General features: G+C 55.8%; 2 protein-coding genes across 2 annotated transcripts in view; both read right to left on the bottom strand.

The window, feature by feature from the left end:
* Nucleotides 1-2,918, bottom strand: part of NLRC3 (NLR family, CARD domain containing 3) — a 57,342-nt gene extending 54,424 nt beyond the window's left edge. The window contains exon 1 of the mRNA XM_011950182.1: nucleotides 2,786-2,918. The gene's annotated coding sequence lies outside the window, so the exon portion shown is untranslated. The remainder of the gene's footprint in view (nucleotides 1-2,785) is intronic.
* Nucleotides 2,919-8,160: 5,242 nt separating this feature from the next.
* SLX4 (SLX4 structure-specific endonuclease subunit) overlaps nucleotides 8,161-13,013 on the bottom strand; it is a 69,450-nt gene continuing 64,597 nt past the window's right edge. The window contains exons 16-18 of the mRNA XM_011950253.1: nucleotides 10,604-10,706; nucleotides 8,949-9,368; nucleotides 8,161-8,541 (exon numbers count right to left, since the gene is read on the bottom strand). Coding sequence (XP_011805643.1) covers nucleotides 8,187-8,541; nucleotides 8,949-9,368; nucleotides 10,604-10,706 — 878 coding nt within the window. The 3' untranslated portion in view covers nucleotides 8,161-8,186. The remainder of the gene's footprint in view (nucleotides 8,542-8,948; nucleotides 9,369-10,603; nucleotides 10,707-13,013) is intronic.

The raw sequence follows: 13,013 nt of genomic DNA, 5'->3' as shown, positions 1-13,013 counted from the left end.
GATTACAGGTGTGAACCACCGCGCCCGGCCTTGTGGGCCATGGTTTTTAAATAACCAGTGCTCCTCCTGACCACCCAGAGATTCGATTGGTCTGGCGTGGGCCACGTGGATCTAGTTTAAACTCCTCAGGTGATTCTAACCAGAGTTGAGAACCACGGGACCTGAGCGGGGCTGGGAGAGGAATGAGGGAGGGACAGTGCTGGCAGGAGTCATGTGTGCCTGGGAAGGCGGGGCTGGGGTGTACGGGGCTGGCGAGCACCCCTGCCTCTGTGGCCTCATCAGTCTGTCAGTGTTGAGGGTCAGCACTCCCTCCTGACCAGACACCCCTCTTTGTGGCCCCACGACCTTGGGTCCAGGGTTGCCAGATACAGCAAATTAAAATACAAGACAAAGCTGGGCGTAGTGGTTCATGCCTGTAATCCCAGCACTTTGGGAGGCTGAGGTGCACAGATCACCTGAGTTCAGGAGTTCAAGACCAGCCTGACCAACATGGTGAAACCCCATCTCTACTAAAAATACAAACATTAGCCGGGCATGGTGGTGGACACCTGTAGTCCCAGCTACTCTGGAGGCTGAGGCAGGAGAATCGCCTGAACTCAGGAGACGGAGGCTGCAGTGAGCTGAGATCGCACCACTGCACTCCAGCCGGGGTGACAGAGCAAGGCTGTCTCAAAAAATAATAATAAAATAAAAATACAAGATACCCACAGATACTTAAATTTCAGATAAACGACCTAATTTTTAATATAAACATAGTTCATGTCATACTGGGGACATATTTATACCAAAGAAATGGATTATCTGAAATTCAGATTTGACCGATTGTCCTGTATCTGATCTGGCACCCCTACTCAGGCCCCACTCAGACGAAACTGGCTTTCACCCTCGGACACTTACCCTAAGAAGGACAGAGGAGGGGTGAACCAACCCCCGCATTGCCAGAACCTCCCAGGGCCAGCCCCAGAGGCTGATGGGGGTTGGTTACCTGGCTGCCACCACTGCCAGGCCCTGCACACAGCCCTGACATCCGTCTGGCAGGCTGGAGCCTTCCACAGACCTCTCAGCAGTGAGGTCGCGAGGCCACAGACGCCACTATGGACGGTCAGGCAGCCCCTGTGAGTGCAGCTGAAAGACAGACTGAGGACAGCTGGGCCTCGGGTTGCTTTGGGGGATCTGAAGACCAGAGGTCGATCCACAGCTGGTCTGAGCTGCCGTGAGCAGGGTGAGGCCAGAGGGACGAGTAGGTGCCACTACTGCCTCTTCCCCGGGAGCCTCCCAGGTAGCACCAGGGTTCACCCCTAGAGCTTTGAATGTGGGCTCAGGCCTAGTCCCTCAGGTTCAGCAAATGGGCTGCTGCCTCATTCCTGAGAAGCCTCAGCCCTGACGGACTCGCCGCCTCTGCCCATCACCCGCCCACCTGGTCTGTGCCTCAGTCCTCACGGGGACCTGCTGGGTCCTTTCCTGCCACTTGGCGCCCAGGTGGGACCTCCCGGTGCTGGCCGCCTGCCTGAGCTGCCGGTATTACCCGCTGCGGCTGCTTGGATGGTCCTTTCTTCCCACACTCTGCCCCTCTCCCCTCCCAGGGCCTCGAAATTCAGGACTCGGTCCTCTCGAGGTGGCCCCAGCGTCATCACTTGAGCTCAAAGCCTTCCCGAAGGAAGAGGCACCTGCACCTCAGGGCCCCACCCTGCTCACTGCACGGATCCCTAGAGTCCAAGGAGTGGAGGGAGAGGCCCAGCCCTGGGGAGCCCAGCACCCTGGGACAGAGCGGGGAGTCGTGCAGCCTGCAGCCTGTGATGGCCGACAGTGAGCCCCAGGCTTGGGGGCCACCTCCAGGGAGGGGACCAGAAAGGACACCAGGGCCCCTGGAGCCTGGCCATAGGGGAAGACCCTGCAGCCAACACCTAGGCTGGCCCAGGACAGTGGCACTTCTTCCAAGAAGGCCTCTGCAGTTGTCATCTCTCTCGAGCCTTGTCTCACCCAAGGCTGTGGCCGGGAGAGGCCCTGGGGCTGCCCACTCACCTGGAGGCGGCGCCTGCACCCTCCCTGCCCCTCATGACCTTGCCCCTCCTGTGTTGTCACCTCCATCTACAGGTGGGGAACTGAGGCCTAGAGAAGTAAGTAGCCTCCCATGGGGGGGTCCCAGTGCCAGGAAGGGTGTCCAGGTCTGCTGATTCCCCGGGCCGTGGCTCAGCATCACCACCGCCTGCCCCCAGCACCTTCAAGATGCTTCCTGCTCCTCCTCGGCCATCACTGGTACCTGGGGGAGCTGGGCTTTGTCCCTGGACCTGTCCTGGGCCATCCTTAGGCGCATGTCTGTTTTTTTCTCTTTTTTTTTTTTTTGAGTTGGAGTCTTGCTTTGTCACCCAGGATGCAACCTCTGCCTCCTGGGTTCAAGCGATTCTTCTGCCTCAGCCTCCTGAGTAGCTGGGATTACAGGCATCTGCCACCATGCCTGGCTAATTTTTTTTTTTTTTTTTTGTATTGTTAGTAGAGATGGGGTTTCACCATGTTGGCCAAGCTCGTCTCAAACTCCTGACCTCAAGTGATCTGCCTGCCTTGGCCTTCCAAAGTGTTGGGATTACAGGCATGAGCCACCCTCCCCGGCCACGTCTGTTTTTTCTACAGCATGAGCCAGTCCTGCCCCAGGAGACACCTTGGAGTCTCCTGGAGTCTACCGAGTCCCCCTCCCCAGAGTAGCTCAGGCCTTAAGGCCACCATCCTTCCTGATAGCATCCCTTCTCCCTCCCCTGCCGTGCACTGAGGTCTCCTGGACCCAGCTTACCTCTCGGGCCTCAGTGCTACTCCAGGGACACCAAGACTGGGGGGCCTGGAGGCTCCATCTCTGTGCTCCGGGGCTCGGCCCTGCTCCAGCTGGGTGGTGGTAGATGCCCTGGGGATCCCTGTGCCAGCCCGAGTCCTCAGGACCAGGGATCAGGGCGCTTACCACACCAACCGACCAACCATGCAGGGGCCGAGAGTAGCGTCGCCCTGACCTTCTGCAGCCCCGCCGAGCCCACCGGCTGTCCCTGCAGCTCCGGGTCCTCACCTCTTCCTGTGCTGGGCTCCACCTCAACCTTCCTTCCTGTCTGATTTCAACAGCCAACAGCCTCACAGACACATCGAGGAGCTAGGGCTCCCTGGCTTGGTCACCGCCCTCCTGTAAGTCAAGTGTGGCGGCGATGCTGGGGGTCTTGTCTCTGGGACTAAGTGTCCCTGCAGGTGGCATGCTCAGGATAAAGTGGCTGGTGCCAAGATTGTTGACACATCACCTCCATCCCGCCACAAAGGAAGCTGCCCTGCCATCGATAAATGCTTGTTTTCAGGCGGGTGGTGGTCAGGAAATCAAGTGAGCAGCCTGAGGTCACGCAACTAGAAGGTGACCCCGCCAGGACTGGTCTGCGCCCTCCCACCTCCAGGCCATGGCCTGCCCTATTTATCTATCTATCTATCTATCTATCTATCTATCTATCTATCTATCTATCATCTATCTATCTATCTATCTATCTATCTATCTATCTATCTATCTATCTATCTATCTAAAACAGAGTCTTGCTCTGTTGCCCAGGCTGGAGTGCAGTGGTGCAATCTCAGCTCTCTGCAACCTCCCCCTCCCGGATTGAAGAGATTCTCCTACCTCAGCCTCCTGAGTAGTTGGGATTATGGGCACGCACCACCATGCCCCGCTAATTTTTGTATTTTGGTAGAGGAGAGGTTTCGCCACGTTGACCAGGCTGGTCTTGAATGCCTGACCTCAGGTCATCCGCCCACCTTAGCCTCCCAAAGTGCTGAGATTACAGGCGTGAACCACTGCACCCAGCCTATTTATTTTTTGAGACAGCATCTTGCTCTGTCACCCAGACTGGAGTGCAGTGATGTGATCTCGGCTCACTGTAGCCTCCACCTCCTGGGGCTCGAGTGAACCTCCTGCCTTGGCCTCCCAAAACATGGAGATTACAGGTGTGAGCCACTGTGCTCCCCCTTTGAACACCTCTTGCTTGCTTTTCTCTCTGTCATTCAGTAGGCACCTCTGACTCAGCTGTGCCCCATAACATCTTCCTGTGACCAAAGGGCTCCCCAGAGGCAGGTCACCTGTACCCTAAGAGGAAACAGCAGAATGTCACCGTCCGCAGCAAGGGATCCCACTCGACCCCTGGAAGTGGACCTCCGTGGATGGCCTGCCCTGACAGGGAAGGGCGTGAGGGGAAAGGACATGGCCCAGAGCAAGCCACGTGAGAAAAATTACAATAAAGGAAAAGTATGGGACATCCACCGGGGACAGGGAGCAAGCAACATGGGGCCACCAAGGGAAGCAGGTGACAAGGTGGGAGCCAAGGGACAGGGGTCATGGGCTCAGAATTTTCCTCAGCAAGCAAGTGGGAGCCAGCAATGGTTGTAGAGCAGGAGAACAGTAGGTCTGGACTCATAGAGCAGCTTGTGGCTCAGGGGAGGTGGGAGGGTTAGCTGGTTTCCCAGAGCCTTTGTGGGTGATGGGGGGGAGGGAACTGAGGCAGCAGACCAGAAGTGCTCCTGCACATTCCCCTGCCTGCCTGCCTTTTTTCCCTCCTTCCTCTCCCTCCCTCCCAACAATGCTGAGCACGCAGGAACCTGCTGGGTGCTGGGAGGACACCGTGGCCCATTGAGAAGGCTGCCTGAGGCTCCAGGCAGGCAGAGTGCAGACCCGGCAGCTGCAGCCTCGGCTGTGGGGAGCAGCAAAGGCACCTGAAACCAGGCCGCCCACAGGATGTTGGAAACCGCAGGGCCCGGTGGGTATCTGTCACATGAAAGGGGCCAAAGGCTCACTCTGCCTCCCTTCGTGGCTCACGGGGGATGGATGTGGAGCCTGAGAGGACATAGCCTCCTCCATGGGATCTCGGCAAGCAGCCCAGCCCCTGTTCCTCCCCCTCGCAGGAATGTCCATCAGTCCACACAGGGCTGGTCCCGTTCCCCACTCTGCCCGCTCTGCTGAGAACCAGATGGGCCATCCTCCTGGCTCCTGGTGGAGGGGGATGCTGGGCTGGGGGCTCCCTAACTGTTCTCACTCTGAGGCTTTCTCTCTACCCAGAGCTGGGGTCAGCCGGACAGGCAGTGGCCTCAGCCCTTCCTAACTTGGCAACAGCATGAGGCCCCTGCCTGCAGGCTCTTTCTCTGTGAACCCCCTCGCCTGGGCCCAGGCTGGGCTGTGGCTCCCCTGTGACTGCCTTGAGGAGCCGTGCCCAAGCCATGCCAGGTTGGGGCCACCAAAAGTGGAACAGGCCTGAAGGCCTCTTCACATTACAGTGAGGCAGGGACAGACCCGTTTTCTGATTTAGTTGTTAGCAATGAAAGTTCTGCTGCCAGTCTTTTTTACCCCCTTTAGAAATTTTTTTAATATTGTTTTCAAAATAGAGACTTGGCCTCACTATGTTGCCCAGGCTGGTCTCAAACTTCTGGGCTCAGGTGATCCTCCTGCCTTGGCCTCCCAAAGCACTGGGATTACATGTGGGAGCCACCATGCCTGGGCTGCCAGCTTCCTTCTCAGTCACTCCTGGAAGGGAATTCTCTCCCGCCTTGTCCACGAGGAGGCCCCATTGCCTGCCAGCCTTGCTGCGGGTGCTGTGAGAAGGCATTTTCCATCTGTCAGCTGGACCCAGTTTTATGTTGCCCGGGTCAGCGTCATCCCCGTGGCAGGGGCCAGGTCTACTCCTGGACGCCACCACGCCTCTGTGGGCTCCTGCAGTGACTCCTTAAACCCCTTTCTCTCTGGAGGCATCAGCTGCTTCACAGCTTGTTTCCGGACAAGGAAATGCTTCTTTGTTACTGGTTCAGGGCCAGCATCTAGTCCCCTGGCCAGGTGGCAGTGCATAAACCGAGCCTCTGCCCAGCGTTGGCCCGTTGGCCCAGGAAGTGTCCAGCGGCCCCAACTGAATCCAAGGTCACCGCGAGGCTTGGATCCAGTCCCCAGGCCATGCCTCCCCTGGCCTTGGGCTCACACTGCACTCAAGGCTCCTAACCTGGCTTGTTAACTACTTGGAACCCCTCCCCCAACCCGTCTTTACCAGCCCTGAAGTTCTGAACTTTCAAGTCATGGCACACAACACATGCATCCAAACCACAAACCCTGCGAGGCCGGACAGGGGCCCTGAGTGCCCCACCTTCACCACTCCCTCTTGCTTCCCTAACACCAGGGAGGGGGATCAGCCCATCAAGGAAGCAGCACGTGATGCCTTCCCAAACAGGCCAGAGGCCAGCCTAGATTGATCACAGCTGATCTCAGGCTCTAATTGTACGCCCCGGGCACCGTAGGCTGGGAAGACGGGGCCTCTCCACAGGCTTGCGTGCCAGGACACACAGTATGTGTGCCAGAAACCACATTTCACCCCCTAAATTCTGCTCAGCCCTAAGACGCAGCTCACAAACCCCAGTTCTGGGAGGCTGTCCCTGACATGGCCCTTCAGGCCACCGAAGCTCGACCCCTCACCAGGCCGGGTTAGGCCAGTGTCTGTCTCCTCTACTGGACCGGACGCATTGGTAAAGGCACGTGGTGACTCGGTGAGTTGTGGGGTGGGCTGGGCGGTGGCGGGGGTCTGAGTCTGCTTTTCTAGCAACCCCCAGCTGAGGCAGCTGCTAGGGGTGCTTGGGCCCCACTTCAAAGAGCGGGGGGCTGGAGCTTGGCACCCAGCCAGGGCTCTGTTGGATGTGGGTGTGGGGATTAATGAATGAACATGTGCATCTCTGGTCTAGGAACTGAAATAAGGAGACAGCAGGCTCAGCTTACTCCGCAGTAAAGGGCAGGTGCACGTGGGGGCTTCTGCAGGCGTGGGGCGGGGGCTCAGGGGCCACGGTGTCTCCAGCTCCCACCTGTTTCCCTCGTGATCTTCCTGGAGGGTGGCAGCCAGGAGATTTTAATAAAGCCTTTTTGGTTTATTGCACATCATATAAAACTGACTGCACCGTATTTGAAACAGACGAGGACATTCACAGGGATGGAGAGACCGAGGTTTCCTTTTTTCGTGGCCCTCATCTTCCTCCACACTGCTCCTGAGGCTGGAGGCAGCTTTAACCCAAAGAATGGAACCCGCTAGTGAACATGTGTGTTTTGCGGACATCAGACTTGTTCTGGGCCCTTGTGCACTGTCCAGTTGGGAGACAGCTGGTAACAATGACAAGCGTCCGGACATGTGTGTTTTGCGGACATCAGACTTGTTCTGGGCCCTTGTGCACTGTCCAGTTGGGAGACAGCTGGTAACAATGACAAGCGTCCGGACATGTGTGTTTTGCGGACATCAGAGTTGTTCTGGGCCCTTGTGCACTGTCCAGTTGGGAGACTGCTGGTAACAATGACAAGCGTCCGGGTAGCACGGCTGGGCCAGGAGAGCTGCACTGGGCTGTGGCAGTGCAGGGAGCCTGAGGACACCTGGTCTTAGGCTGGTGGTGGCTGGGGTTGGCCTGAGTGCTAAGGAGGACGGGCCCAGGCTGCTGGGGCAGGCTGGACCTGATGTCCATCTCAGAACAGACGTGTGGGGCAGCTGTGCCCAGGACTGGTGGGCTCAGAGGGTGGCAAATGTGGCAGAATAGGCCATGCCCTGGCCAGCTGGTGATGGCTCACTGCCCCCTGGGACACCTGAGGGCCCTACTGGGTTAAAGGGAGATACACTGGGCTGGGCGTGGTGGCTCATGCCTGTAATCCCAGCACTTTGGGAGGCAACGGCAGGCGGATTGCCTGAGCTCCAGAGTTTGTGACCAGCCTGGGCAACATGATGAAACCCCGTATCTACTAAAATATAAAAAATTAGCTGGGCGCGGCAGTGTGTGCCTGTAATCCCAGCTACCTCCTGGGAGGCTGAGGCAGGAGAATCGCTTGAACCTGGGAGGCGGAGGTTGCAGGGAGCTGAGATTGCGCCGCTGCACTGCAGCCTGGGTGACAGAGCGAGACTCTGTCTCAAAAAAAAAAAAAAAAAAAAGGAGACACACTGTAGGCATGGACAGAGGAAGGGGCTGGAGTCTCTAAATTCAGTGGGTGATATGCTCCAAATGCCACCTAGAAAGCAGAGCCCAAAGGAGGAAGCCTCGGACTGGGCTGTGGTCATCATCACAGTGCAGAGCTGATGTGGTCCCCAGGCCCAGAAATGCCTCTGGAGGCCCGACCCACACTGGGTGTCCCAGGTCCTCCCTGCAAATGGTGGGGGTGGGGTCGGGACGCCCCGTCAGTTCCGCGCTGCCTTCTTCTTGCCCCGAGGCCGCCGCCTCCTGCCCTGGAGCTTCTCCCTGCGGGCAGTGGCGGTGGTGAAGGTGATACAGTGGGTGTCCAGGAAGTCCAGCAGCCTGCGCGAGGACACACAGAGGCCGTTCTGCTTCAGCTCCGCCTGCAGCTCCCCCAGCTCAAAGGGCTGGTACAGCAGCACCTTTTGGTACAGGGCCGGCTTGGAGCGGATGTAGCATCTCAGCGCCTCGTCTGTGTCCGCCGCCTGCACGGCTGCCTGCGAGGCGCTGACCTCCTCCTCACCCTCCTCCTCTTCACCTGCAGACTCAAATGCCGCTCCAAATTCACAGGAGGAAGAACTGAAAAGAGCCAGACCAGGATGTTTTGCAACCCCTTTCTCTCCAGCCCCTGAGACCAGGTGCCTCTTTAAAGGAAGGAGGGTGTCTACAGGTCCCATGGAGCCTGGCCTGTGGCACAGGCGATCCGCAGCAAGGCAGGACGGGCCTGACAGATCCCTGCAGGCTACTTCAGCGGGATCCTGCCCCAGCCAGAAATGTCCAGCGTGTGGGGCAGGAACCAGGAGGCCTGTGCAGGGCTGGGGTCAGGGAATCAGCCCCCTAAACCCACCTGGTTTTCCCATAGGTCAAACCCAGAAGGTGATGGGGGTTTTTGAAGATTGGCCATTAGGCCTCACGCGTGCCAACCCTCACACCCACGGGCCAGAGGATACATGAGGCCACTGACCCCATCGCATCCATCCTGTTACCTCTGTGAGCTCAAGGAGCTGTCACTGCCGTCCACAGAAGTGGCCACGGATTCCTGGGAGGCTGGGAGCTGGGCATCATCATCAAGGCCTGGAGGTGCCTCCTTGGTGGGCGACCTGCTTGGGGGTGCGGGTGCGATGCTTTCATGATGCTTCCTTTGATGTCGGGGGCCCTTGGTCTTAGCAGGTCCCTTGGGCCTATGGGCCCCCGGTCCTGTGGTGGCCTCCTGCTGGGCATGGGCCCCTGCCCTTGAAGGCTTGTAGGTCTGGGAGGCGAGGGTCCGGCAGCGAGGCGCCTGCAGTAGCGGCTGTGAGGACTGGCTCTCATCCTCAGCGTCTGAGTCCAGGGTCTGGTGAGTGTACTGGAATATCTCCTTCAGCTTCAGAACCATCTGGCGTTTAGGCAGAGGGCGGACTCCAAACCTGACGGAGGGACAGGTGGGCCTCAGGACCCACCCACACAGCTGGTCCACACTCCACAATGTTCCCCATCTTAGCAAAGAGTGATGCCCAATGCATTCAGCGAATGGCTTGTGTGACAAACCATAGAGGCCTGACTTCTGTGAGCATCGGAGGTTAGTGTCTATTCTAGGCGCCAACTAAGCTTACTCTGAATATTCCAAAAGAAACCATTGTCAGCCAGGCACAATGGCTCACACTTACAATCCCAGCACTTCAGGAGGCTGAGGCAGGAGGATAGCTTGAGTTCAGGAGTTCAAGGCCAGCCTGGGCAACATAGCAAGAGCCCGTCTCTACAAAAAATACAAAACTTAGCCAGGCATGGTGGTGTCGCCTGGAGTCCCAGCTACGAGGGAGGATGAGGTGGGATCGCTTAAGCCTCACAGGTTGAGGCTACAGCGAGCCAAGATCACATCACTGTACTCCAGCCTGGGCAACAGTGAGATCCTGTCTCCAAAAATAAAAAATAAAAGATATGCTGCTCCCAGTTCTGAGGGATGGTGGCAGCAGAAGCTTCCCTGGGTGCCCGAGTGTAAGAGCAGTGTCATGTGGATGTGAGAGTTAAATGTTCTTTTTAAAAAACTCAGGCCTCCACTGGGCATGGTGGCTTACACCTGTAATCCCAGCACTTTGGGAGGCCAAGGCGGGTGGATCACGTGATCAGGAGTTTGAGACCAGCCCGGCCAACATGGTGAAACCCCATCTCTACTAAACAACAATTAGCCTGGCGTGGTGGCGCACGCCTGTAGTCCCAGCTACTCGGGAGGCTGAGGCAGGAGAATCTCTTGAACCCGGAAGGCAGAGGTTGCAGTGAGCTGGGATTGTGCCACTGCGCTCCAGCCTGGTGACAGAGCGACACTCCGTCTTTCAAAAAAAAAAAAAAAAAAATCAGGCCTCCTCACTCAGACTGCTCTGGCTAGAGGGCCATGTCTATCCACACGGAACATGGGGACCTGATGCCCAGGGGTGACATACAGGAGTCTCATGTGTTGCCTCCCTGGGGAATGGTACGCAGAGAGAACTGGGCAGCTCACCCGGCACCCAGCAGTCACGCATGCTCCCTAAAGGAGCCGACTGCAGGCCTTTCTTCCCAAGCCCAAGCCAGCTGCATCCACCAGACCCAAAGAGAACACGCAGGGACCCTTCCGCCCCCAGGCATGTGAAACCTGGTTATTTGTGGGAGGGAGAAGACCACCAACCTATCCAGTTCCTTCTTCAGCACCGGCGTCTCCATAATGGAATACTGTGGCATCGGTGTTATGGGCACTTTGGGGGGCAAGTCCTTCTTCCGATTTACACCTTCTGGGTAAAACAAAAGCAGCACACGTTTTAGCACGACGGACACGGACTGCCCATGTCTGATCCCAGTAGCGTGACCAAGAGGAATACTGCACTTGAAGGTAACCCAAGCATCGTTTTGCTCCATGAAAGCAACAACGGTCACCCCTTCCCTGTCTGGAGCAGGGGCTTCCCGATGACAGCATCGGTGGCACGCACTGAGGACCACACCATGTATAACACGGATGCCGGCTGAACATGGCTCCTGGGGCCGCTGAACCCAACAGCCTGGCATGTGACTAAAACTTAGGCATGGAAACTTCAAAATGTCTGCCCCACAGTGACAACTTGAGGCGACAATGGGCCACACTGATACTCTTCAGACAGGCTTAGACATCAGTTTTGTTTTTTAAAAATAATTCATCAATTAAAAAAACCCAGTTAAGGCCGGGCACGGTGGCTCAAGCCTGTAATCCTAGCACTTTGGGAGGCCGAGACGGGCAGATCACAAGGTCAGGAGATCGAGACCACCCTGGCTAATACGGTGAAACCCCGTCTCTACTAAAGAATATAAAAAACTAGCCAGGCGACGAGGCGGGCACCTGTAGTCCCAGCTACTTGGGAGGCGGAGGCAGGAGAATGGCGTAAACCTGGGAGGCGGAGCTTGCAGTGAGCTGAGATCCGGCCACTGCACTCCAGCCTGGGCGACAGAGCCAGACTCCGTCTCAAAAAAAAAAAAACCCAGTTAAAAAATGGGCAAAGGATGTGAACAGACATTTCTCCAGAGGAGATCTACAAATGGCCAATAAGCACGTGAAAAGATGCTGAACATCGTTAGTCATCAGGGAAATGCAAATCAAAACCACAATGAGATACCACTGCATGCCCACTAGGATGGCCATAACAAAAAACACAGAGGGCTCGGGCAACATGGCAAAACCCCATCTCTACAAAAAAAAAAAAAAGTTAGCTGGGGTGGGGGCCAAAGCCACCAATGTGGGCAGCTGTTTGTGGTTGTTCCAGCTATCTGGGAGCTGAGGCAGAAGGATCACCTCATCCAGAAAGGTTGAGGCTGCAGCAAGCTGTGAACACGCCACTGCACTCCAGCCTGGGCGACAGAGCAAGACCTTGTCTCAAAAAGACGAGCAAACAAACAACAACAACAAAAACAGAGTAACAAGTGTTGGTGGAGATTTAAAATGGTACAGTCATTTTGGAAAACAGTCTAGCAGTTCCTCAAAATGCTAAACACAGTTGCCATATGACCCAGCAATTCCACTCCTAAGTATAGAACCAAGAAGAATGAAAACTTACATCTACACGAAAACTTGCACATGAATATTCCTAAGTGGCATTATTAATAACCACAGAGTAAAAACAACCCGTATGTCCACTAATGGATGAATGGATAAGCAAAATGTGGCATACCATCAGTGGAGTATTAGTCAGACAGTATGCTCAAAGCTGGGGCAACATAGCAAGACTCTGTCTCTACTAAAAAAAAAAAAAAATTAGCCGGGCATGGTGGCAGCTGCCTGTAGTCCCAGCTGCTCAGAAGGTTGAGGTGGGAGGATCTCTTGAGCCTGGGAGGTCGAGGCTGCAATGAGCTGTGATTGCACCACTGCACTTCAGCCTGGGTGACACAGCAAGACCCCTGACTCAAAAACAGGCCAGGCACAGAGGCTCAGGCTTGTAATCCCAGCACTTTGGGAGACCAAAGTGGGTGGATCACTTGAGGTTAGGAGTTCGAGACCAGCTCGGCCAACATGGTGAAACCCCATCTGTACTAAAAATATGAAAAAATTAGCCGGGCATGGCATGGTGATGGGTGCTTGTAATCCCAGCTACTCGGGAGGCTGAGGCGGGAGAATCGCTTGAACCCGCGACGTGGAGCTTGCAGTGAGCCGAGATCGTGCCGCTGCACTCTAGCCTGGGCGACAGAGCGAGACTCCGTCTCAAAATAAATAAATAAATAAAAAGGTATAAATTACTGATCCGTGCCACAACATGTATGAATCTTGAAAACTGTATGCTAACTGAAAGAAGCCAGACACAAAAGGCCACACATTAGTAATACATGGCTCTGTTTATATGAAATGTCCAGGATAGGCAAATCCAGAGAGACAGAAAGTAGGTTCTTGGTTGCCGGGGCTGGGGGAAGGGGAAGGGGAGAGATTGCTCATGGGTGCGGGATTTTTGAGATGATGAAAATGTTCTGGAATTAGAGTGGTAACAATTGTACAACACTGTGAATGTACTAAGAACCACTGAACTGTCCATTTTAAAAGGGTGGATTTTATGGTATGTGAATTATATCTAAATGAAGCTGTT

The sequence above is a fragment of the Colobus angolensis genome, unplaced genomic scaffold (genome assembly GCF_000951035.1).
Source record: "Colobus angolensis palliatus isolate OR3802 unplaced genomic scaffold, Cang.pa_1.0 Scaffold303, whole genome shotgun sequence".
Lineage (NCBI taxonomy): Eukaryota > Metazoa > Chordata > Mammalia > Primates > Cercopithecidae > Colobus > Colobus angolensis.
The sequence above is the reverse complement of the archived record's forward strand: the minus strand, read 5'-3'. Positions and strand labels throughout refer to the sequence as shown.